General features: G+C 39.6%; 1 protein-coding gene across 2 annotated transcripts; it reads right to left on the reverse strand.

Annotated features, from left to right (window-relative positions):
- Positions 1-26936, reverse strand: clcn6 (chloride channel 6). Of its 2 annotated transcripts, XM_044351538.1 has the most exons (24): positions 26427-26935; positions 26231-26323; positions 25459-25518; positions 23322-23387; positions 21558-21623; positions 21403-21469; positions 20468-20574; positions 19236-19362; positions 16604-16671; positions 14887-14945; positions 14642-14774; positions 14244-14357; positions 12857-13023; positions 12609-12720; positions 10824-10953; positions 9682-9835; positions 9045-9201; positions 8724-8830; positions 7683-7869; positions 4133-4293; positions 3414-3570; positions 3183-3290; positions 2937-3062; positions 1-2710 (listed from the first exon to the last, which is right to left on the reverse strand). In XM_044351538.1, exons 2-24 carry the CDS (start codon positions 26303-26305, stop codon positions 2630-2632), a joined length of 2589 nt encoding a protein of 862 aa, XP_044207473.1. In that variant the 5' UTR covers positions 26306-26323; positions 26427-26935; the 3' UTR covers positions 1-2629. The 2 variants fall into 2 exon arrangements, 1 of the variants encoding a protein (XP_044207473.1); XR_006403430.1 differs by having other exon boundaries at positions 2601-2710; positions 3194-3290; positions 26231-26936.
- Between the last annotated feature and the right edge of the window lie 305 nt (positions 26937-27241).

The raw sequence follows: 27241 nt of genomic DNA on the forward strand, positions 1-27241 counted from the left end.
GAAGGAGGCAAATTCATTGCAAGCTCTGGTGGACAGAGGTTCAGGGGCTACTGACACAGGAGGGTTTGTTAGCCTGTTGACAGTATCAAACAAGGCACATGCATTATTGTTTTTGGCGATGATGTCAGAGAAGAAGGACCACCTCGCATTTCTCAGTTCCAAATTAGAAATGCAAGGTATCTCTTTATAGACGTCATAATGAACCTGGAGATTTATTTTACACCACCTGCATTCATCCTTTCAACACTCTCTTTTTTAGCACAAAAAGGAAATTCTGTGCTTGAGTATAGTCTCACAGATGTCTTAAAAAGGATGCAGACTATTTGTATGATTGACAAAACAGAAGGACCTTTATTTGAACAATAATAAAGGCACAAGACAGAGGTCTCTCTGCTTTTTTGTTCAATGGCTGCAGCTTTGTTGCCTTGTGCCAGTTTTCTACCTTTGTAGAAACTACAAATTATTAAACAAGCACATGGTGCTGTTCAAACCTCCACCCATGACATAAGAAACAAGCATGTCAAACAAAGTATTTGGCAAACAGTCCCTCAGGTCTGGCTTCACAGTAGGACATGTACTACCTATTGTTTCTCTTAATCTCATATTCTGAATGACACCTGTTATGCCATATGTAGTATTAGAATAGATAAAAATTATGATTTTAAAATAACAAGTGAGCAATGCCAAGATTATAAACAATGATATTGTCCAGGAGGGCCCTGGTCCATTTAGAAATGCAATCGCATGACAACCTTTCACAGCATAAGCAGCAAATCATAAAAATAAAATTGTATAAAAAATAATCTCTTAAATAATAAACATAAAGCAGAGACAAGATACAATAAGGAATGTTTGATGTTCATATATGTTCCATCAAGGTTGCTCATAATTTATCACTCTGACATACAGTGGACTTTATATCGATCAATAAAAGTACAATTCCACTTCCTTTTACTTCCCTTTGCTCAGAGTCACATTTTGATTCCCTTTAAGGAATGAAAATAAAATGATGTACTTGTACAATGGACCAGAAATGTACTATTTTGCTGAAAAATGAATAGCAGAGCACTAACATGAACTATTTTAGACACTGATTTTACTGAAACTAGATTTTTGCTGTTTGCCTTCAAAATGCCTTCAAAATTCTTATTTAATAACAAAACCTGGGTCAACATCACCCAAGACTTGTCAATCATGAAGGCCCCTTAGCCCTGACAAATTCTAACACTGAACTGACTGAACGACAGTGAAAACATTACTACATGTCATGAGTGCAAAACAATGCTGATGTATTTACAGACTGCTGAAGTGGTTTGAAAAGTTACTATATGTCCAACTTGGAATGAACTGACATGTTCACTAAGCAAACTCCTCTAAGATCTACTGAGGTGTATTTTATTAGCAGGCGGAAGGGATGCCGACCTGTTTTTAGTGCATATATTCTAGTTACAAATAAAATCAATTAAAATAATCAGAAAATGATCAAAAATAAAAGTGCTACAGTGACAACAATAATAAAGCATAATCAAAAGGTTAAAAGATTTTGTCATGAAGGTAGTAAGGAAACCTTTACAAGTGATATTTCACTTTGGTAGCTTTTTGTACCCCAGGATCTACACTAAGTCTAACCCTGCAATCAAACTGTGAGCAACACTACAAACAAGTCATTGAAGCTGTAACTATTTCACAAAAATTTAACAGCTATTGCAGTGTAGTGTATAGAGAATTATGTTGTTTTTTCTGTAAGTTGCCATTTTGTAGCTATTTTCATGATTGTAGCTAGGTAGCTAGCTATGTAGGACAATTACTTCTCCATTTTGAATACTGCCTACATAACTCTGATTGGTCAACTGTGTGAGGCAGCAATAATCTTTGAGCACAGCACCTGACCTATTTGAATCACTGAACAAAGTCTGCTTGAAAGTGTGTTTTAAAATGTTCACTGACACTCATAGTGTCCAACCACAGTCTTTGATCTTACTTCAGTGAGACATCATCTATTAGTCAATTCTGAAACTGTGCTACTTGCAAAAACAGGCTGATGCCAAACTCATCTACATAGACACAACAGACTCATCGTGACAGAGGAGACTTTTTTGACAAATATTTCTTAACTTTTCTAGATATTTCAGTGTCAGAACTTTTTGAATGTTTTCTGCTTAGGCTCAGTGCTATAAAATCATTAAACTTTCTTTAGTCAGAACTGAGCAACCCATCTACCATGTTGCTCACAGTCTGACTGCCCTTAAAGTGTTCATGAATTATCCGATATGGATCTATTAGGGAATTTAGAAAAAACTTTTTGTGATTTTCTGTATACAGACCACCCTGATAAAGTCAGTTTAGATCCTTTTAACACATCTATGTGTCCACAGTCCAGACAACCATCACAGCCAGTGGATCATCAGAGGCTGAAAATTCCTCAACACTGAAATGTAACACTCCAGTGAAATACAACAGAGATTTCACTTACTGGAGAACTGTGTTGCCTACTGTACCACAGAGAAAGTATGGTTGTGCATATCTTGTATTGTTTGGGAATGCCTATTTGCTATTAGGAATGGACAGAGGAAAAGGCTCAGGACCAGGCGGAACAGAATTCAGGTTTGAAGGACGGCAGGACATCGGGTCAAATAGTGATGTAGTGCTGTCGCAGTTTGGCCACAAGGAACTCTTGGGTTAAATTATGTCTTGTGATTATTCCAACAATCTGCAAGTAATGAACAAGAGTTTGGTCAGACACAACAGAAGCCACTGCACACGAGACTGAAACATAATACTAAAGTTCTTAATTTGTGTTTTCCCTGGTTTGTCATGGTTATAAAAATACTGAATGAACTAGGTATCAGCCTCTAAGCCCATACTGGAAAAACCTGTAGGAAGCCAAACCTTGATCATTTTGGGATAGAATTACTCTAATTCAGATGACTACTTACTTCTCCAACAGCGTTGACCACCGGTAGGTGTCGCAGGCCCATGGTCCTGAAGAGGTTAAACACCTGGGAGATGCGGGTGTTAGGTGACACCGTGTAAGGACAAGGGTTCATGTAGGGAGTGACATCCTGGAAACAGCGGGAACATCAGATTTTTTGTCAAATCAAGAACATTTTTGAATTTAAAGTTGATATTCCTATTCTACTTCGTACAGTAATGCTATAAGTGTATGACTGAATGGGTTGTACCACTATCATACGGGGGTTCAGCAAGGCAAGGTCCAAGTCATGGATGTCAGGGTAACGTGGGTAATCTTCAGTCATCTCTGCATAGGACAATCTGGGCTGAGTGGCACTCTGTGATGCAAGGCATGAGGAGACATTCAGTTAAATGTACCTAAACAGTTACAGTACATAAGATCTCTGCACGTATGTGTGTGGTGGGGTGTGGTGGTGGGGTGTGGTGTTGGGGGGGCTGACCGATTGGTTCTCAGCATAGCAGACTCCTCTGATGAGCAGGTTGACCAGCTGAGAGCGCAGGATGAGGCCATGGAAGGTGAGTGGTCTGAAGCGTTCCTCCATGGTCCACTCCTCACTGGGAGACTGATCTGGGTACAGGTTGGGGTAGGGAGCATGCCTGCACATGACAGCCATAACAAATATAAATAACATAAATAAATGAATAACAACAGACAGCAATTTATGAGGAGCACCATCACATTAAACGAGGATGATGTGGTATCTGCCAACTGTTAGAATGCATTGAGAACAGCACCCAAGGTCATTTCATTGGACTAAGAAGCATTTACTTGTTGAATTTTGGTTACTTGTTCAGGTGAAATCAATGCATCTCTCTCTCCCTTCTGCAACCCAGCTCAGCTGGAGTATAGCAGTTAGCTTGCCAGTGACTGCAAATTGCCTACTAGCCCTGTGAGTAGCCACTATGTCACCAACCCTCTAGTGCTGCCTGTTTCACAAGGATGAACTTCACTATGTCCCTTCCTGACTAGGTCAGTAAAATGCGAAAAGTCACTATTAATGTTAGTGTGACCCCATTACAGCAGTCAGCAGTAAACCCCACACCTGTCTAGGTGTTTAATATGTATACTTTGTTGATTCATGACTGAAAGTTATTTATCTGAACTTGTACATTACTTTGTTTCCATGTGAATTCTGGTGTACCTGTGTGTCTGTCCTACCTCCTCTCTAACATCTGCTGCAGCAGGTCTTCTCCCTCCTCAGCAGGCTCCACAACAGCGCTATGTTCATCGCAAACATTCCTCAGCTCACTGGATGGGTATGATTTCATGGATTGGCAGCGCCTTCGTTGCTCCCCGGCACGGGACACAACGCTGGATTTCTAAATGTAACAGTGCAGGGTATAAAAGCACAGAGCACAACCATGAACCAGACCACTGACATAATCAAGAAAATCTCATTAACATCAGCATATCAATTCATTTTTATATACATTTTTTTTACTACTTAACACATTTGTTTTTATACTTCTGCACTTCGAAGGTGCATGTGTGTGTGGTGTGTGAGTGCATTTGATACAAAAATCAGTATGAATAACTTTTGAAAATGAGTAATTTCATTGTGTGACTTCAATACATAATAATAATAATAATAATAATAATAATAATAATATCATAAAGTGTACTTTCAGGAAATTCATTTGATAAATGTTTTATAGATAAACTACCAGACAGGAATATCTATTTCTGTCTCATCCAGTGGATTAAGTACCTAACAAATCAAAGTATTTTAATAACACTGATTCAAGCATCCTGTAAATCCAATATTGCTATAAAATAGTTCTGCTCATTGACTTGCAATATTGTCCACGATAACCTGATGCAACCAGAGATATTAAATCTGTTTAAACTCTGTATTTCTCTGTCATTTTTTTACTGTCTACAAATTCCATGAAAACACCAAAACCAGCGATGTGTCTGTCTCTCAATACTTTCTGACTTCTCTACTCTGTCTGTGGCTCTTATCTCTGAGCTCACTGGTTCCTATTGAAGATGTAAATCTCATAAATATATACTTTCATTTGAAGCTTGTAAGTGTGGTATTTAGCACATTATTCAAATATGAAGAAATACTGCATTTTTTTGAGGACTATCTTCATTGGCGGATTAATCCACATTTAATAGTGGCATTTAATCCCCAAATAGTGACCTGTGTGAGTTACAAGTTACATGAGGCAGGTTATTCTCTCTATGGAAGAAAGAGCTAATTAAAGCTGCAGGCCCTCGCGCCTCCGTGCACGTCAGGCTGCGGTGCAATCGAAGTGCTTCTGTCACGGGCATGTAGATGTCTTCAGACCCGGGCTGTTTTCAGACAGTACTAGAAGGAGATAAACATCACTTCCTTTGTCCACTATTTTGCCTGCTGCTGGGGCTGCTTCACTGAAATTTCGTAGGGGCGCTATTCAGACAGTTTGCATCACTGATGGAATATTGTCATGTAGACGTGTTCAGGCCGGGACTCTTATCAAACATGTAAAGTTTGGAGCAGACTGGAGCATGTACAATAAAGTTATAGCAACTTCCTCTGTCATGGCGAAACATCAAACCTCAATAGTGTGAGGATGAGAATTTTCTGCAGGGTGAGACATGTCTGTCTTGTTCACACCTGTGTCATCAAAATTATGTGAGTTTTGGGGTCATTAACTGGAATTTCAATTAGTAAATTGAGAACTCTTGATGAGTTTGTGTGTAAAACAAATTAATTTCCCAATTGTCATCAAGTCTATTTTTAGAAAAATAAAGACTTTTGACCCACATGACCTGGTCAAAGTTTGATTGACATGTGTACTGTCAGGTGTGTAGAGACAATAAATTACTGCAGCTGGACACAAAAAAATACTCATATATTTGAATGGAGAGTGTGAGCGAACCGCTAGGTGCCTGGGCCCTAATAAAGGAAAAACTGCAGTACAGAGCTACAAATTTTAGTTTTGATTTTACTTTTTACAGCACTTTATCACTAAACTGTCACCCTCACTCCATTTTTTCCCTGCCCCTCATAGGTCATCCCCACTACTGAATTATACATATAAGACCTATAATTATTGTAAAATAAATGATAATAACACCAAACTTCATACAACGTTGGTATATAATGTACTGTATGTATATAGACCTTTCTGCTGTATCCTATAAAAATGAGCTCCATTCAACCCCCACACCCATCTCCCCCCTCCTATTCTCTCTCTCTCTCTCCCTCTCAGTTGGAGAACAGAATTTCAGAGTACTCTTCTTGTGAAATCTCCTCATAAATCCCATGACTTTGGCCAAATCTTACATTAAAAATCATATTTTGTGGTAGGAAATTTTGTGGCGAATCCATTGATACAGGTTTGAAAGTGGTCAGACTTATAGTTTAGACATCAGAAGCCTCTGTTTGACACAAAGTTCATGCCTCCCCCATTGTTTTACATTGTAAGGGGTACATTTAATGTGATGTGGCACTGCAACTTTCAGGGCTTATAAAATCCAAACCGTTGGAGTTATTACAAAGTTTTTAACAACTTTTTTTCAGCACAGTGTCATGAGTCATGTATTAAAGTTTGAAGCCAATACCATTAGCGCCCTTGGAGGAGATAGCGTTCGTTTGTGGGCCAAAATTGGGGCAAAGTCTTCTTTTGAAAGGCTACTTGCAGACTTCTTGTTGGATTTAGGTCAGGGGTGTCAGTGTATGATTTGTAGGTCTGGATGAGACAAATAATTCAGTTTTGGTTTGATCTCTCTACAACATTCCTACGGGCTGTGGCGGCTATTTTAGTTACATAGGTAGCGCCAGAGAGCACATTTTGGCACTTTGGGTGTCAATTTTTACATTTTATCAAATTTTTCACCAGTCCTGATGTGCGTGCCAAATTTGGTGAGTTTTTGAGCATGTTTCGGGGGTCAAAGTTAGGATTGAAGTGGCGTAATAATAAAGAAAGAAAGAAAGAAAGAATCACATGAAATACAGGCCCTCGCACGCTTTCGCACGTCGGAGCGTGACGCAGTCGAAGGGCCTTTATTGCAGGCATGCAGATGTGTTCAGGACCGGGCCCTTATCTAACATTGCACATAGGAGTTAAATATCATTTCCTGTGTCCCCTATGTGGTGATAGAGATCACCCATTATATCATGTTGCTGTATATCAACTGTAGACCACACCTTGAAATTTCATGTGAATCAGATGATGTTTGTCATATTGGGCTGACTTCCTCTTGCCATTAGGTGGCAATAATAATTCTTCCTTTGGATACAAGAGGGCTTCACGCTGGTCAGCGCTCGGGCCCTAAATAAACCTGGGGTTTCATACTTGGCCCACCACTGCTGACATTTCACACAAACCTCTACCTCCATCTACTGTTTACACTGCTAAATACACCCATACATATAAATCGTGAATGTTGTGCTGGGAACAGTAAAACTATATAATTTTACAGGAAAAGGAAAGAGTAAAGAGAAAGACATGGAGAAAATATTTGGAATGAAACTGATTTAAATAAAATGTGGCAATAGCTAGAAGATAAGCAGGCATCATTTTTGTCTTCATGCTTTAGCAGTACAGTATACATTGTTGTCATTACGGAAACATCATTAGAGAGATGTTTGAAATCCATAAGGTCAGTCCTGTGTGATGAAACATCCTTGGGTGGGACACTGAGCCCCTCCTCACTCTCCCTCTGGATATGACACTCAGCTTAAACAGCTAAAAATGTTAAATGGCACAGGACATACCTTGAAGAGGATGTTGTTGCTGACCAGGATGTTGCCCTTCATGAAGTCCCGTTCATTCTGTCGGTTTTCAGTGACCACAGGGAAGGCGTGGTACACAGTGGTACGCAGAATGCTGACTAGAGACTGGACTCGGGTATGAGGGTACACATAAGTCAAGTTGGGCTCCATGATATCGCTGGCAGTCAGCCTTGGAAGGATGAGGGAAAAGATACACACATATAACATGAACACACATAAGAATTATCTTTATAGGGGAAATTTTTGGACTGAAGTTGTTGATAGCTGGTATCTAATGTCAAAGTAAGAGAAATACCATAACTCCATGAGTAAAAGAAAAACTCAGCACTTGCACTTTTGGTAATTTTACCTGGCGCTCTTGGATATGGAGCATGATCAGAAAGACTACATTATGATCAATTTTAAGTGGGCTTGTTAGAGGCTGTGGCCATGATATTTGCTCCATGTCACACAGGCTCCACCCTCTACTGAACTCTATGGGTAATACTCTCCTCCGAGCACACAATTGCTCACTGAAATTTGCATGTATGTAGCCAGCCAATCAGGATGCGCCTACCAATTCCATGTGTCTCACATAGTATATAAGGCAGCGCCTCACTGCCAATCTCATCCTTCTCACTTCAGCAACGGCAAAATCAGCTCACTGATAAGAGTTGCCGCTCCAAGATCATTCCTGCCCGTCTTGATGACACGAATGATTGAGTTTTGGTTCAATCTCTCTACGACATTCCTACGGGCCGTGGCGGCCATATTCGTTACATAGGTGGTGCTCTCGAGCACATTTTGCAAGAAAGAAAGACAGAAAGAAAGAAACAGAACAGATACAAGAGGGTCTTCACCCCTTTGGGGCTCAGGCCCTAAATACAAGAGGGCCTTCGCCCTTAGGGCTCGGGCCCTAAAAATCCCTCAGCACCTCAGGAAAAAATCACTTTGCAGGCACAGATCAGCACTTTGCCCCATGTGCCTGCACAAAAACACAGCACCAAGTCTTGTACTTTATTAAATAAGTTGCACAAATCTTACTTATCCATCTCAAGCTCTGTCTCCCACTCCAGCAGTGGCACTCCTCTCAGCTGGATGTGGATGTCATAGATGCCCTTGTTGAAGAAATCTCCGGTCCACTTTGCAACCTGATCATCAACACAAAAGCATTTATGAGATAAACCCAACAAAACTGTAGGATACACAATACTCGTGTCAACACATCTATACTGTACATATCTCAGGACAGATGTAAGACAAACACAAAATAATTTCATGTAGGGGGTTGGAATCATATTAATTAAAACATTAGCACAGTGGTTAATAATAAAAAATTATGAAATTTATAACATGACAGTGTACCATTAGAGTGATCATGATAGGGAGTCCATATGTGATTTCATTTGTGGATTCAATGAGGATGACAGTCAGACTGATGGTCATCCTGACCACGCCTCCGAGGAATGCAGCAGCTCCAATGAGAGCATAGGTTCCAGAGTAGATGTCCATTCCCAGTTTCCTAATAGAGAACAGACACACAGTAAGAAGCAGTATCACTCCAGTCAATGATGAGTGACTGTGTAATGAGAAAGCAAGATGTGAGAAGCAGCAGTGGAGGAGAAGGACAGAGATAGCGGAAGCAGGGCGGAACAGCTAGCTGAGCTCTGTCCAAAGTGAAAAAACCCAAATTTTTCCTCACACACTGTGAATTTTCAACAACTGTTACAACAACTGTAAGACCTAAGAATGTCCCTTGTGTTTTTACTACAGCTAGACTAACTGAGACAATTTAATGCAACGTATGCGTGAAATATTTACAAAAATACATTTTTACCAACCTAAAAAGTTAAATTCAGTGACATTCACTCACTTCCTTGGCTATTTTGTGAGAAAATGTGCTACACAGAATATAATTCTGAATCACTTTGATGTTTGTGATGTTTCATAGCTCCACAACTAATTCTTGGTCGTCAGAACATTACAAGAATATTGTATTTACACTTTAAGGATGTTGGCAACCAAACGTCCAAAAGCTGCCCCACAGAGCAGTGAAGGGACGAAGAGGCCACTGGGTACTGACACCCCATACGTCCAGCAGGCCAACAGGAAGTACAGCAAGAAGAACACTGACAGAGTCACAGGACTGAAGGTACCTGAGGAAGGACAGGAGGCAAGAATTTATTATGATCAGTCAGTCAATAATATATACCACCTGAATCTGAGCAAATAACCACACACATACAGAAAACCTAATAAAAGGTGTGGCCACTAGTAGGTATCAAATAGGTTAGCCACTTTTAGCGATGAGGTAAAATACTGTATTCAAGTTTGTGACACAAAATGGCCAGTCCTGCTTAGTTGTACTGATTTCTAATGTCATCTATTATTTTGTCATCCTTTTGCTCTTTTAGGGGTTTCTTTCATTTTTTTCCCCATTAAAGGGTGTTTTTCTAAAGAGTTTTTCCTTATTCGAATAGAGGGTTTAAGAATATAGGATGTTGTATTGCTGTACAGACTGTAAAGCCCCTTGAGGCAAATTTGTGAATTGTGATATTGGGCTATACAAATAAAACTGGAGTTGCCTTGACTAATAGGGTTGCCCCTTACTCAACATGATGCTTAACAGGTAACTAATGTAACAAGGGGGCAACAGCAGCAAAATAGAAAGGGTTTTGCTGATCTCGATTGTGTTTGTTGGAGCATCAGTTTGGCAAAGTGTATGCGGCTGACCAGTTCACTGTGAAAAACTGATCAAATACCCTCAGTTACCTCACTGACCAAAACAAACAAACCCATAGAGACTATAACTTAACATTTCCTTCTACTACTTCAGAGTCCTAAACAAAGTGTTTACTACGAAGCAGTTTCAGATGTTGAGTTTTGGTTAATAGCACACTAATGTCAACATATTCTATTTTTTCCTTCTGTTAAAGAAAAAGATGTCAGTGGTCTGTACAGTCAAGACAGTTTACTGATGGTTAACTCTGTTGGAAAAATAAAAACTACATAGATTAAAATTACAATACATCTTGAGGTGTCAAGGAGAGGAAATCCAAGGGGGAATTTCAAGATATTTCAATTACAAGATTTATTTAAGATGAACTAAAAGCTGTTGTGAATGTGTGCATGCTCCCATCTCACCATCCTGGTGGAAGAGCTGGTGGATGGCGGCCTCCTGTGGGTTGAAGAACAGTGTGGCCATATCATTGTAGGTCTTGTTGGTGCAGAAGTACTGGCGGATGGTCGAGTTGATGTCCTCGCTGCCGGACAGCTGAAAACAAAACACACAACAACGACTTAATGTGTCTGTTACGTTTCTCAGTCATACAGGTCATGGTTATCCAAGGAGGGTTGAATCAAGGGTAACTGGACTTGGCTGTAGATACTCGAAGATGTTTCGCCTCTCATCTAAGGGGCTTCTTCAGTTCCAACTGAGTGGCAGGGAGTCCCAGGCATTTAACCTCTATGGGGTCGTTACCGAGGTCACTGATACGCCATGGTTCTTTAGTGCTCCTTGCTGTTGTAACCACAGTCATTTGAGTCCTTGGAGTAACCTGAGGCCAAGTGTAAATGGCAGTCATTGGAGTTGTCACATGAGGCCAAATGTGAATGGTTGTTAAGTCTCCTGAGAAGGGATGAATGGTTGTAGGTGGGGGATAGTAGTTTCCCCGTTATACAAGTCTGTGCATTCCTCACGGCATTGGACTGCATGCACTTGATTTTCTTGTGTTTGGATGTGCAGTCTTTCAGGTGGACCAGTTTCTGACTTTGTGTGTTTGAAAAACACAGGGATGCAGTGTTTGTTGAAAAGCTTCCTGAGTTTTTCAGATACTCCAGACCAGTATGGAATGATGATGTTGCGTTTATTCTTCTTTTCTTCACCACCAGCAGTGTTGATGTTCCTCCTGGATCTTGTGGCTGTTTTCACAAAGGTCCAGTTAGGATATCTACAAGCTTTAAGTGCATCCTTCAGGTGTTTGTGCGCCTTCTCTTGGGCCTGGGCACTTGTTGGTACAATATCAGCTCATTGGTGCAGGGTTCTTATAACTCCTAGCTTATGCTCCAGTGGGTGGTGAGAGTCAAAGAGTAAGTATCGGTCTGTGTGTGTGGGTTTCCTGTATACTCCAATGTGGAGGCTCCTGTCCTCTTCAACGTGTATGGTACAGTCCAAAAAGGCCAAGCTGTTGTTCTTGACGTCCTCTCGTGTGAACTTGATGTTACTGTCTGAGATATACGCGATGATATTGTTCATGATTGATGGTTTGTATCCCCAAACCTGGCTTTTCAGAGTTAGCAGTCCCTTGCCAATCCTGTCCTGATGTCTGCTTACTCCAGGAGGGTTTTGATCTACCTTAACTGTAGATATGGCTTTTGCTTGGGGTTTGGTCAGGGTGGCTGACTGGTTTTCACAACTAATTTATAGCTGTGTTTGAAATGGAGAGAGTCCTTGGTTTGATGTGTGTGTGGGGGGTTTGGTATCTTATGGAAGCCTCCACTTTTTAAGATAGACAGTGTTCTGCTGAGGAATATATAATTATATAATATATAATTCCATTGCTGTAATGAGGTCAACTACTGGTAAATGCTGTGGTGTGATGTGATGTGATGCAAAGTTTAATCCTTTGGACATCTTGCTCTGACTGGGCAAGTTCAATGTCTGACAGGTTCTTCACCCATCTGTTCTACGTTTCATCCAGTGTGGTATTATCTTTCTTTTGCCTCCAGGTAAGTTCTGACTTAATATGAGATGATTAAAAACATAATGAATGAAAGGTGTGTGGAGAAATGACTGTGCACTGTGTCCTGACTTTTAAGTCAGCCTTGGTTTTTCAAAATTCAAATACTGATTGTAGTTGATCACGTAGAAAGGGACTTGTAGAACCTGTGCTCAGTACTGTAACATTGGAGGAAAGAGATGATACTTACTGTGTTGTTATGGGTTGTAGGGGAGGACAGGTCACGACATTCACCCAGTAACATGGAAGCCACAAATATCACCACTGTTGTCACCATGACAACCAAAAGACTCTCTAAAACCCTGGAAAAGGCAGAGATCAGATCAACTACTGTAATTACATGTGTGAAAAAAAAAATTAGAGACACATTTCTAAGTATTTGAGAGTTATAGATGAAGCTGGACTGTGCCCTGTGTGTACATGTGATAAAGAAATCACCTAATAAACTTGGCTTTGGGGTGGATGTGTCTCATGCGATACTTGGCCAGGTTCTTGTTCATGCAGTTGAAGAGTGCCCCCAGTAGTCCACCCACCATCCCCATCAGGACAAAGAAGGCCAGGTCCACTGCAGTCCACAGGTGGCAATTCTTGTCTCCATCTAGACACTAATAAATAAGACAATGATGATACTCAATTGAAACTCAATTCAATTCCATTCAATTCCATTCAATTCAATTCAATTCAATTCAATTCAATTCAAGTTATCAGGATCATCTACACAGTATTAATACTGCTTTCCAGAGATTCCTTGGTAGCCTGCACATATCGAAAACAAAGATGCAGCTCTGTTGATCACTTGTAAGAGTAAGGAGAAGGGTCTTGTATGTGATGTGAGTGCTGAGGATTTTCCTGTTTACAAACAGTTTGCTCCTTCACTGTAGTGAAGGAGACCTATGTTATATATATTGTTGAATATACTACCACTACTTTTACTGCAATACTTCAACTACATCAAGCTGATAATACTTATGCACTTTTAAAGGATCTGAGTACTTCTTACACTACTGGTGGTGGAAAGTCACTACTGTATGTGCAGAACAGCCATGGCCCAAGTAGACTTCACTCCTACTGCACACCATAACTGCATGGGGAAAGGCTGGATAGACCATTTTTAATTGAAAATACTGACTCCTTCCTTCTAGATTAAAGACATTTAATTGTTATAGAGTCAACGCAGAGCTTCTGCAGTTTCCTAAGTAATATTTTATGCTGAACAGTATCAAAAGCATTTTTGAGTAGAGGAATAATGCAGTAGTGACTTTCTGTCTTCTTGAGGCCAATTTAATATCTTCTTCACTTTGCATTTTCTTGAAACCACTTTGACTGTCAGCAAAGATATAAGTCTTGTCGAGGTAGTCAAAAACTTGCTTATGAGACCGTTTTTTCCAAAACTTGATATCACTGTACAGACATGTTTATGAAGCTAGTGATGGCCTTTTATTTTTCAAAGGTTGGAATTTTTTAGAATTTTTTAACATCATTATGGTTGGCATTAGGGCTGAACCTAACAATTATTTTCATTATGGTTAATGGTTTTGTACATAAAATGTCAGAGAAAAATAAAAAATGCCCATCATGATGAAAAAGTTATTCAAAAGTGGTGTTTTGTTAAACCAAAAGTCCAACCCCATAAATATTCAGTTGGAATGTTTACTGGAAAAATGAATAAAATAGTTACCAATAATTTTCTGACAATCAACTAATCGATGAATTGAGTAATAGTTTCAGCTCTACTTAGTACAACTTACTTTTAAGAACCTTTAAGAACATGTGTCTACAAAATACACTCACAAACTCTTCATTCAGCCAGTGATAGAGCTTTTACCTTGAACTCTCCAAAGTTGAGCAGACCCGGCAGCTGAAAAGACCCCCACTTGTTGAAGTTTATCCCCGAACGGAAAAAGTTTAGGGTGAAAGTGGCTGACATGGAACAGAAGAGCTGAAACAGAGGATAAAGTACGGTTCAAAATCCTTAAATCAACTGCTGTATTTGTCATCTCACAGTCTTTGATGTCATATAGTCTACCACAAGGCTCAATTCATAAAACTTAAGTTGTCTCTGCATATAGTACTTATTTAGTGGCAGTACTTCATGATGCTGGCATTTCTGACTTCCTCAACTCTGACACAATCAATTACATTTCTCCACTGTGTGCATAACCTGGGCCACTATGCAACACCTACAAAAAACACAAGACCTATGTGGGTATTGGCAAGACATACCACTTTCCAAGTTAGGGCCTGATTCCAGAAAGAGGAGCCCTCCTCCAGGCTGAAGAGGGTGCCACCTATGGGAGCACCAAAGGCAGCAGCTACTCCAGCAGCAGTACCCGCTGACACAAAGTCTCGCTTGTCCCTTGAGAGCAGTAAAGACAGCACAATGAGCTATACTAATGACAATATTTGCAATCTGTATTTTGTAACAGTGTACAGTGTTGTCTTAATGAGAGCGTGTACCACAACCATACCTGTCGCTGCGGAAGTAGGGAAAATCAAATTTGATCCTCTTAAAAGTGATGCTCTGAAACTGATAGAGGGAGAGACTATCTGATCAGCACACTTCAGCCATAATAAGAGTCAAATGCATCAGTGGTTGGACCATTTAACAGTCATTAGTTAATTAAATTCTGTCAAGTCAAATCGTATTAAGTCAAGTAAGGCTGAGTAAAGTTAAGTCGAGTCACATTTTTTTTCAATGAAATGAAACAACTCACTGATATAAGCCATTCCTTGACAATGTCATCTGAAGAAGAATACAATTTTTCAAGTCTGTCTTAAAACAACAATGAACATGAAATAGTTTTTTTTTTTTTGCCATAATCAATCCTCCCGTTCATACTGGCTATTACAAGATCCCTTCAAAATCCACAGTCCTCCTCCTGTGCAAAAATGTATTTAAAAGTTTATCTGAAACCAATATGAGGCCATCCAAATGAGTCAAATCAAGTAGATATCTTTCAACGTCACAGTCTTTTTAGTGCCAAAGTCCCTCTTTTCGTTACTATACTTCCACCGCAGGCCAACAGGGAAACACTGTCCGAGGAAACACAAAGAGGGAATTTGATGCTAAAAAGACTGTAAATGTGTCAGATATCCACTTGATATGACTAACTCAGACTGCTGAAGCCTCATATAAGCTTCAGATAAACTTTTAAATCCATTTTCAAAAGTAATTTTTAAATGACTGTGCGAACACACTGGGTTTTGGCCCCCATCACTTACATTGAAAAGGTACTTGAGGGGGATCTTTTAATTGACCTGACTGATTGTTTTAAGACACTTTAAAAATTCTGAACCTATCCTTTAAAGGCAAAATTGTTGATACCTAAATACCACACTAAAATAGCCTCCTACTAGCTAGACACCACTGCGTCCCTGATCTCTCTCAAAAAAGTCAGTGTATTTTGTGTGTCTTTATAGTCTTGCCTCAGTAAATTGGAATAAGGAATAAGGGCACACGGTTTCTTACGGTCTCTCCTTAAAGGCATTCAATTTTACACATGGACAGTGTGAAGTGTGTGAAAAATAAATGGTAAATGGACTGCATATATATATAGCGCCTTCCAACCACTCAAAGCACTTTACACTACATGTCAACATTCACCCATTCACACACACATTCATACACAGATGGCAGAGGCTGCCATCAGGACATTCACACACACACTCACACACTGATGGCACAGCCTTTGGGAGCAATTGGGGGTTCAGTATTTTGCCCAAGGACACTTCGACAATCTTCCGATAAGTGGACTACCCGCTCTATCTTCTGAGTCACAGCCACGCCAAAAATAAAACAAGACAGCTTGAAAGAGGAGTTAAAATCCTGACTTAGTTAGGGTTAGGGTAAACGCTACCTTGCTTTCACACCTCACACCTGTCAAATTGATGGGTAAAGTGGGCATAATCGTCAGATTAGAGAAATTGTCGGCCACAGCCCCTCCCAGTGCCAACATGTTGAAGGAGTGTTTTGTGTTTTGTGTGTTCTGTAACTGGGTATAATGCAGCTGTCTTTGCCAGTTCTCACATGGAAATGAGATATGGATTTTAGTGTGGTTGAATTAAGGTTATTATCAGATACATAAACCCTAAAATCAGAACACTGTCTTTTTAGACATACATACTATACTGCTACTATATCAGCAGTGCATTCAGTTATTCTAGTTTCCTGTCACTGATTATTACCTGAGGAAGGCCAGCTCCCACAATGGCTCCACTGTGTATCATCGGACCTTCTTTCCCCACAAACAGACCTGAGTGAACACACACACACACACACACTGAGTCAGAGCTAATCTCTACCCACCTGCTCAGCACTGATCCTGACTCTTCACAAGTACAGGATATAAATGAAAGCTCTGTTTGATAAGTCACAGTCACATCTTTTTTTTTTTCATTTTCAACACTATATCTTGATGAATAACACTTTGTTCTTACATTTGCTGAAACTGACAGCTGACATGATGACCTGTTAATAAGCAGCTATGGTTCAGTCAGTGGCAGTGATACAAAGTTACATCATTTGTAACTAAATAGGTGTTAATTGTGTGTTGGTGGTCTTGCCATCAGCTCTTCGAAATGTCAGAATGTATAAATACAATTATCTCTGATCAGTCTTAGGGCTGCAACTAACAAAAAATGATCAGTTATCCATTAATCTGATAATTATTTTCTAAATTACTCGTTTGCTCTAAAAAACATCAGACAACTGTGAGAAGTGCCCATCTCTTTTTCCTAAGCTCAAGGTGACATAACCAAATTGTTACTAGTTCTGTCTGACTAACAGTCCAAAACCAAAGAATATTCAATATAACTTACTGTAATAAAAGGAAAAGCAACTAATTCCCCAATTTGAGAAACTGGAACCATAAAATGTTAGGCATTTTTGCTTAATAAAGGACTTAAAACATGTTGCTGTGTATTATGTGTGGACCACACCTTGTAAATTCCATGTAAATCGGATGTTTGTCATATAAGACTGACATCAAAGTTTGCCACGTCAACAACATTCAGTGAAAACTCAAGATTTTGATAGCTTTTAATTGCAAACTTCTTGAGATGACACCTTCCAATGTTAAAACAAAAGTTAAAACAAAATGGCTGACATCCTGCTGGACTTCAGGTATGGCTCCAAGAGGCTTTTGTGCATCTAGATATGATAGGTGTGCCTACCAAATTTCGTTCATCTACGACAAATTTAAATGTGGCGGCACTGACTTTTAAATTTTCTAGGGGTGCCCTCGAGTCATTTTGCCACATCCAAGTCCAAGATCCATATCAGACCTTTAAATACCCCCATGTACACCAAGGTTTGTGAGCATCCTACTCCCTAAAAAAACAGTTTCCTGTTTCATGGCAAATAATAGCTTTTACTGAAAACTCAAAAGCTTCACTATTTAGGATCATCAACATCTTACAACTTAGCTGACCAAATTTTTGTTGAATCTGGTTAACCTGCTAGGAGTAGTTAATTAAAGTATGGGGCATATAACTTCCTGTTGCCAGTAAGTGGTACTACCACTATGATTCAATAAGGGACTGTACATGTCTTCAGACCGGGACTCTTATCAAACATGTGAAATTTGGGAAAGATCTGACAATGTGGAGTCAAGTTACAACAGTTTGTTTTGCAATGGCGACACATCGAAATTCACTGCACCACAAAAGCAATGGCATTCGATGAAAACACAGAACCTTCATGGTTCAATGTCATGTCATCAAGGGCATTCAGCAAAAACTCAAGATTTTGATAACTTTTAATCACAAAAGTGTTTAGATGACAGTGACCAAATTTGATGTTGGTTGGGTTAAAGCTCTAGGAGGAGTTCATTAAAATACAACATCTGGAAATGGCAAAAACTGCACAATTTCACAGTAAATTCAAAATGGCCGACTTCCTGTTGGACTTAGGGTATGGTTACAAGAGGCTTTTTTGTGCATCTGGACATGATACATGAGCATACCAAATTATGTTCATCTACATCAAATTTAAGGGTAGGTTCTTTTCATTTGAAATTTTGTAGGCAGCACCCCTGAGCTTTTTTGCCACGCCCATGTCCCAGACAAATTAAATATAACATTTGTCACCATTTCTGATGCATGTGCAAAGTTTCGTAAGTTTTCAAGCACATTTAGGACCTCAAAAATGTGTTTCTTTTGGAGGAAGAAGAATTCCTTTAAGTACAATAGTATAATTCTTTCAAATACAATAGGGCCTTTGCACCATTCAGCACTTGGGCCCTAATAATACTTCCTTCAGTTCCAAGACAGCCTTCGCACCGTTTGGTGCTCGGGCCCTAATAATTCCTTCACTAACAGGATAATAATACATTTTATTTATAGAGCACTTTTCAGGGCAATCGAAAAGACACTTTAAATAAGTTAGAAGGATCATAAAAAACAACACACTAAAAGAACAAGGTAACACACAACATTAATCAATTAAAAGTAGTTCTGAAAAGGTGTGTTTTGATTAGTTTTTTGAACATAGACAGGTCAGTGCAGTTTCGGATGTGTTTCGAGAGAGTTCCAGAGGGAGGGGCAGCTATAGAGAAGGCTCTGTCGCCCCAGGTCAGGTATAGAAAGAACTGTGTGGGGGATACAGCCCTTTTAAAACATTATGCCCTAAGTTTAGGGGTTCAACAGAGCCTGAAGAACACGTGCAAGTGTCCAAATACTTATTATCTGGACTGTAAATACTTGTCCTGTGTTTTCTGTCTCTGCCACATTTAGTGTGATTATGGGTAAAAAAAAAATGTCAGCTGTCAGCTACTTCAATACAAAAACACTTTTAGTGTACACATATGTCATACTTTACCTCCAGCTACACTAAACAGAACGCCAGCAGCCTTGCAGAGGAAAGTTCGCAGTCGGACGACTCTAGGAACCTTCACTCCATTCAAGTAACTTTTGATTTCTGGAATCCCCGAACCTGCAGCTACTGGCTGGATACATAAAACATGACATATTACCATTATCTCACGATTCTACAGATGAGTGTATTTTCTAGTATCACAACCACAGTTTAGTGGAATTAAATGTGAAATAATGTATCACAATCTATTAATAACAGGTAAAAGTAGGGTCAGAAACATCAAGGCTTCATAGTAACCCTGTAAAGGACCAAAGTGCATAGTAATGACACTGCTTATCACCTCAGCCAGTCTGAGATGTTTTATACCAAAGGATACTAAAGACTCAAGAAACACAAAAGATCTTATGTTGCTGAGTGCAAATTCAAGGAAACAATGTGTTTCACAGTTTTCTATGTGGAGATGATTTCTCACCAGTGGAAACATCTCACACTAGAATTTAGGGTCTCACAAGCCGTGTTTCCATTAACCTATTTTTGTGCGCATTTTGAAGTATCGCATTAAAAAAGCAAACCAAAATTCGAAAAAAACTTCCTCAATTTTGCAAAAAAGTTTTTATGCTCACTTAAGGTGGATTTTGGAAATGTCGAAAAAGAGATTATGCGTAAAATGGGTAATGGAAACGCATTTGTCGAATAAATAATGACATAGCGAACATTTAAATCACATGACTGATCAGCTGTTCCTGCTCTTGGCGTCATCAGGCCTCTCCAGATAGCATGAAGCATGGCCAATACTAGCTGACATGAAAGATCAATGACAACTTGCCCAATTGAAACAAATTCCTGAAGACCTCTCTCCATTTTTCTCTCATCAAGGCAATATATCTATTTGTTTTGTTTCTGGTTGGCAACTTCTGCTTCTTCTACTCTGTTTCCTGTTTACTTATTATTTAAGCCTACACTATCATCTACTGATCAAAGTATGTGTTGCGTAGCCTAGTTTATTCACTTCAAACCAGTTGATGGAAACGCACGTAATCCGTATTTTCCTTTTTTGCGATATTTCAAAAGTTCGCTTAGAATTATCTTTCATATCTAATGGAAACACGGCTACTTAGTGGAGTGAAACATGTTTTTCTAAATAAACTTTTTTTAAAGGGAACACTAAAGTGACAAAAAGTTAGACATACTGCATCTTACATTGGAATTGGAAAAACATATCTGAGCAGTCTTACCTCAATGAGGACGAGCACACTGGCGATGAACACAAAGGTCATATTGAATGCCAGGAGCTCCAGCAGAGACAGAGGGAGACAGCCTTTGTCACTGCACTTCTCTACAGCTTCAGGCATTTAAGCTAAGGTAGAAAAACCGTCTTTATTTTATGGCTCAGTAATCTGCTAATAATTTCCTACTAAGTGTGCTAATAGAACTATGCAATTTAATCCTAATTGTAGGAAAACAGAGGTAGTGTTCAATGGGTCCATTTCCAATTCATTCATTCCAGAAGGGCTGCAACAAATGATTATTTTCATTATCGATTAATCTGCTGATTATCCTCTCAACCAATCAATTTATCATTTGATCAAAGTGCATAGTTCTTTCCAGGAAGCCTCCTTAGCCAATTATAAAGAAATTACAGACCTGTACAATGACATGCAGGTCTGTGCAGTGCACATGCAGACACTTAATATTCTAATAAAATGCAACCTGTGATTTTCCACAAAAACTACAGAAAACAAGTTAAGATGTAAACATGTCTTACCGACATAGAACTAAAACAACGTCACTGTGAAGAATAAACACCATCTGTGATTTCAAGAAAAGTTGAAATACTTTTGTAATGTTATGAGAATCAAGTCCTACTGGTTAATTACAACTTTATTCTCATAACATTGCAACTTTTAGTTTCAGGTTTACTGACTCTAACATATTATAAAGTACAACATATCAGACTTGGTCAAGGATAGGACGATAAGGTCCTGGATTTATTTCTATTATCGTCCCTGATGTTTTTCAAATCTCACTGACTCTGATGCTTAGTCATCAACAGCTCATGACAGGCTGTATTTTGAGTTTCTGTGATCATAAAGCTCCTGGAGATCAATGATGTGTAAGTGAAATGAGCTGTATCACATTCAGAAGTTTGCAGAAGTGTGTTAAAGGATACAATCACCAACCAAAGTAAACTTGAGTTTGGTGAAGAGGCGTACAAAGAAATCCACAAACAGGCCCACCTGAAAGAGTAAAGAAGGTAACATTCCCTGTTCATCTGCAGCATATTGGAAACTAGCAAAGAAAACCAAATATCTCAAATGCACGTACCAAACCGACTGTGACTCCAATTACGAACACCATCATCCACCGTACTGCTTCATACTTTTTGGCTTTCTATTGGATGGCAAGAAATGTTTATAAAAGCTGTTGATATTTAAAAAACCAAAATCAAATCAAATCAAACCAAGGACTTTTTATGAAAAAGAATTAGAATCATGGGGGGGGGGGGGGAAATCAGACTTTTTTTTAAATTATCATTTTATTCTCAGAATTCCATTTTTTTTCTCAAAATTCAGTCCTGAAAATTGTTTTTTTTTTATGTGACCCTAATCCTCTTCCATAGCTCTCAACATTAAATAGCAACAGATACAAATATCCCAATCTTAAGCTGTTGTCTATATGATATTTGGTTGTACAGTCCCTCATCATAGAACATTCAATTTCTGTACATTTTTGGTAAACAAATTATTTAATATTTCTGAAACCATACTTCAGTAAGCATCCTACCTGAATAGTTTTCACCATACTCTCTCTCTCTCTCTATCTATATCTATATCTATATCTATATCTATATATATATATATATATATATATATATATATGTTTGTATAGCATATTAACATTATTGAACAGTGTATACTTTGCAAATATTTTTTAGTTATTCTATTCAGTTATTTATTTATTTGTATTTGAGTTACTCTAAACATCACATTTCAAGAGCAAAATAGCAAAAATCATGCAATCATCTGCACAAACATCATTCTACGATACAGTTATGTAAATTAAAATAAAAAGGTCTAGCAATAAGGTAGAAAAAATAGTGGGGATTGAATTCCATAGTCTAGGACCTTGGTAAGACATTCGACAGTGGGAGTTTGTTTTCTGTTCCTGGTTTAGTTGTTGTGAATGGGGTAAGGAAAAAAGAGAGAATCTGCCTCACCCAAGCTATATTACAGTAACTTACAAAAGGATAGATCATTATGTAATATAAAATATAGTGTAGTGCTAAAATTCAGCGCTATAGTATCTTATTTAGCCAATTATTCCTTTGATTTCTGCTATTTTAAATAATTAATTCAAGTAATACTCTATGTTTATCTTACTGTCAATAAATCACACACATCAACAAAGACTGATCCCACTAAGTATTGTATTTGTGCTTGGGGCTGAGTCATAAAGTAATGAGAGACAGACTAACACATTGTTGGCTTTTGTCTTTTCATGGGATTTGTCAGCAAAACCAGAAATATAGAATGATGCCAGCATCATCCTTTAACACTGAGTTAATGTTTATTTAACTAAAAAGAACCAGTGTTAATATTTAGGGGTGAGGTTGCAGCTTGCAACCATATGAATACACCTCCTCTCACACTCCCCTTCCAAGCATGTAGGAGAACCTACGGTGGACGCTCCCAATATAGATATAAAGGGCTCACTCTAAGGTAATGAAAACACAATGATTCTTATTTTATTGGGATTATACACTATTTAAATACATACTTATGAGTATGATATTCCATTTCTGCCAAGTCTGTTCTGCTGGATGCCACTAAATTCTACACACTGCACCTTTAAGTTATTTAGACATATGAATTAGCAGTCAGATCATTTGGGTTTCTGTGAGAATTAAAGATGCTTGTTTTCACAAAATATAATAAACTAGTTTACAAACATTAGACAGATCACATATGTAAACTGAGAACAACAAGGGCCTTGTGGAACACCAAATTTGATGTTGAAAGAAGCTGAGTTAAGTCTTTAGTAGGTGAAGTTTTTTTGAGAAAAAACAAAAATAGTTTAAACTTGTCTTACCTTGTGGTCCATCCCCTCCAGAACCTCCACATAGGGCTCGCTGATACAGCGGTCATAATCAAGGCTCTGTTAAAGGCAAAATAAAGGCAGTGTAACTATTACTTTTACAAATTTGAATGATTCTTGTGTATCGCAAGGCCACCTTGAACCAACACGGTGTTATAAGGGACTGTTGGGCCAAGCACCCCCCCCCCTAGTGTTGTGTGTAAATGGTACATTCCATCAGACAATAGCGTTTGTAGTGGTATGTTCTGGTTGCCCCAATGCAATACAGTTTCGCAGTATATGTGCACCTACTGTCATCTCATGTGTATTTATTTACACCAACATGGTGTCAGAAGAAATTGGACCCGAATATAAATGCGTGCGTGCCTCACTGTGGCAGGAGTTACATCGCCAGCGAGGACATAAAAGCAGTTACAATAGCAAAGAAATACCACGCTACCAACAAGCTAACTAGACTGACACCAGTAGCACCATCATGGCGTCAAGCATCTCGCCACCTGAGGAGATGAAGATGACCAGCGACCTCTCAAGTGAAGACTATTCACTGGCAACGGGACTAAATGACAAACAGCTGAGGTGCAGGCTGCAACCCTGCGGAAAGTGATGGGCAGTGAATGTTGCCACATATACAAGCATAACTTGGACATTACAGCAGAGCAGGGGAAGGATACAGAAGCGATACTCAATGCATTGGAGAGACATTTTAAGCCAGCGAGGGATGTTATATTCGAGCGACATGTTTTTGGCAACTGCAAGCAAGATGAAGGTGAGCCTTTTGATCCATTTGTAACTAACCGTTAGCTGACAGGCTAGCAGAGCATTAGCCACCGCATGACCGGAGTGAAGCACAGCCACCTATCCTCCCAGCTAACCTTAGCCTCGGCTCTCCATGTGGATCCAACCGGAGCACCGAGCACCGGTTTGTTATTCAGGTTAAAGTGGGAAGAAGCAGCTGGTCTGACGGGCAGCTGAGTGAAGTGGAGCCTGCGGAGGAAACCACCAAGACCGTCGGGGTGACACAGTCCATCGAGGGAAGCACAGTCAGGCGGCGGAGGGGAAGGCAACATTTCGGCCTCTCATAATCGGCAGAATTCATTGATGCCGATATTTCATTGTAGAGCTTTTATCGTCCAATACCGATGACGTGCCGATAATATCGTGCATCCCTACCTGAGACCAGCAGAGAAGGAGACTCTAAGACACCACCCTGAGCAACACAGCAGGCTGCACAGTAGTCCAGCCCAAACCATTATGGACAAGGATAAGGACGTTGACACTTGGGACAGAGACACAAGCAGCCAAGAACTCAGGCCAGTCAGGCAGACTGACCTGCACCAGCCCATAGGCAGCTCACCACTCACAGCGCACTACAGGACAACTAGTGGCAGGCTGGTGAAAGTGCCAAACAGACTGGATCTATAGAAAGAACTTTATTACTGGGTAATAGGGCTTTGAAATGTACCTGTTATTGGTTTATTACAAAAAAAAAGTTACACATATATACTGCAATACAGTTTCGCAGTATATATACACAATGGATGTATAAAGAGAACTGGATACAGTGTTGGAGGCGAGGCCCCATTCATTCCTATGAAAGTTGCTCAGTGGCGCATGAAGCAAAAAAAAAAAATCAACTTCCCGGTATGAAAGTACCCAGATCTTCCGCGTTGTGCGGCCCATAGAGCATGCGCACTTGTGACTTTCACTGGCCGAGTCGGCTACTTCCGGTTTAGCCCTCCGGCTAACTTGAATGGGGATAAAACAATTCAATGATGCGGCTCTTCGAGGCTTTTGAAATGTGATCAGACCGAACGGATTGAATTCTGATAGTGAGACAAGTCATTTCGTGGGGGTTGTGACGCTCAGAAAAATTTATCCGCTGATTCACAGACGTCTCTTTCACAATGTAAGTCTATGGGAAAAAGTCTTTTTGGGCCAGTGTGCATCACGTGACGTTGTAATTATACGGTTTGGCCGCTATGTCAAATTGACTTCAAAGCCTGGCGCTCTTCCTGTATCCAGTTCTCTTTCTTACATCCATGATAGACACCTACTACCGTCTCATGTGTGTTTATTTACACAAACACACGGCTGGAAATCTCTCTCTAAGGGTTTCTCACAAGTCTCTTACCTCATAGTCCTTCCTGGGTAGAATCTCATCTTCTTCGTCTCGGATTTCCCCAAGGATTGTCTACGAAAAAAAGACGAATCAAATCCAATTTTATTTGTCCAGCCTAGTATCACAAATCAAAAATTTGCCTCAGAGGGCTTTACAGTCTGTACAGCAATACAACATCCTCTGTCCTTAGATCCTCAATTCGAATAACTCCGTCATCTGATATCACCTAGTAAATCTGGCATATTGATGATCCACCAAGCAACACTTTCATTAAGCAAAACCTAAACTAATTTGGATGTTTGAGGATAGTTGGTCTAACAGGACAATCAAATACTATAAATTGCTAATCTGCGTGTAACATGCACGCCGGATTTAACACTAACATTTAACACCGTAAAACGTTTAATTGAGGTTACAGTAAGCAAGCAGTTTCATTGAAAAGAGAAGAAGCCATAATTTGCAATATTTGTAAACGGAGTTTGGTCCATGGACTTTCTCTACATAAGCGTCAGGGGGACACAGCAAGCAATATCCCCATGTGATGCACTTACATTGTAAAGAGAGATACTCTCTGTTTTGGCCTAGTTATTGCTTATATATTGTGAATTAATTTAAGATAACCGTGGCCTGTTTGCAAAAGCTGCAATACAAGAACAGCGGGGTGGAGCAAGCAGTCCAGATCAGAGCACCAAAGAGAGCTCATGACAAACTCTGAGGAAAAAAAATCTAATCTTGAAATAACCAAGAGATTCCCACTTTGCCAAATTACTATACCCTCTCATACCAGTTCTTCTGGTGTCCGTGTCTCTCCGTCTCTGCAGCAACATTGGCAACAAAAACAGTCTCCACAACACGCCATCTTCGTTGTTGTGTCATGCTGCGTTCAAGGCATATGGTAAAAAAAAACGTTAATAGTTGACGGGCGACTTTGAGAAGTTGTGTTCAAAGTGCCCGGCAAACACATACAGTGGGTACTACACCTGACTTAATGCTTTACAGCGAATGAATAATCCTAACAGGTGTTGTGTCCTAAAATTGGATTTCAAAAGTTATGCTCACGACATTGTCACCATGACAAAAAAGTTTACATATTTCCAATGACACGAGAACACAGCTGAGCAGCTCCCTTCATGTGACGCCAAAGGCGGAAAATTATTCAACACTGTCAGAGTTGCGTGTTATTTGCACACAAATGTTAAACCATCCTAAACTCCTTGCTGTGAATGAAAACACACAGTTTACGGTCGAATAGTCTTTGTTTGCTTAGGAAGGTTCCTAACTAAGTGAAATGACCCGGAAGTATCTAAGTGGCAGCCATGATTAAAGCTGGTCGGGTTCATAGGGTGCATCCCAAGGGTACATCTCAAGTCTCTTCATTTATGTCTCCTCGCTCCTCGCTCCTCGCCTGAACCGGAAGTTGTTCCTGATGCGCCATTTTGACAGGCGTCCCAAGTCTTTTATTCTGCCCCGAGGAGCGAGGAGCGAGGAGCGAGGAAACACGAGAGCAGCCTTTTACCGGCCGACACGCCCCCTTATTGGATATCAGTTATTGATTGGACGCTGCAGCTGAAAACAGTCTACTGGAGGAAATAACATCATGAAAAGAAAACTCTTAATAAATTCTAATAAATGAACAAAGTTGTTTATGTTTCTGGTAACACTTTATAATACAGCCCGCATTTTACGGTGTAACTTCCCATCACTTACCATGTAATTTCCCGGAACTTACGGTGTAACTTCCTCGTATGAATCAGTATATATAAAATACTTTCCGGCTCTTGCTGGTACTTAAATG

Source organism: Thunnus albacares, chromosome 5 (assembly GCF_914725855.1).
Source record: "Thunnus albacares chromosome 5, fThuAlb1.1, whole genome shotgun sequence".
NCBI lineage: Eukaryota > Metazoa > Chordata > Actinopteri > Scombriformes > Scombridae > Thunnus > Thunnus albacares.

Excerpts from the sequence above, each read along its gene's own strand:
- clcn6 (XM_044351538.1), bottom strand. The coding sequence starts at position 26,305 with ATGGCGTGTTGTGGAGACTGTTTTTGTTGCCAATGTTGCTGCAGAGAC. Across the intron at positions 16,672-19,235 it reads TCTGTTTAGTGTAGCTGGAG|GTCTGTTTGTGGGGAAAGAA; the intron begins GTAAAGTATGAC and ends GTGTTCACTCAG. Across the intron at positions 9,202-9,681 it reads GTTGCCAACATCCTTAAAGT|GAAACTGGGAATGGACATCT; the intron begins GTAAATACAATA and ends GTTCTCTATTAG.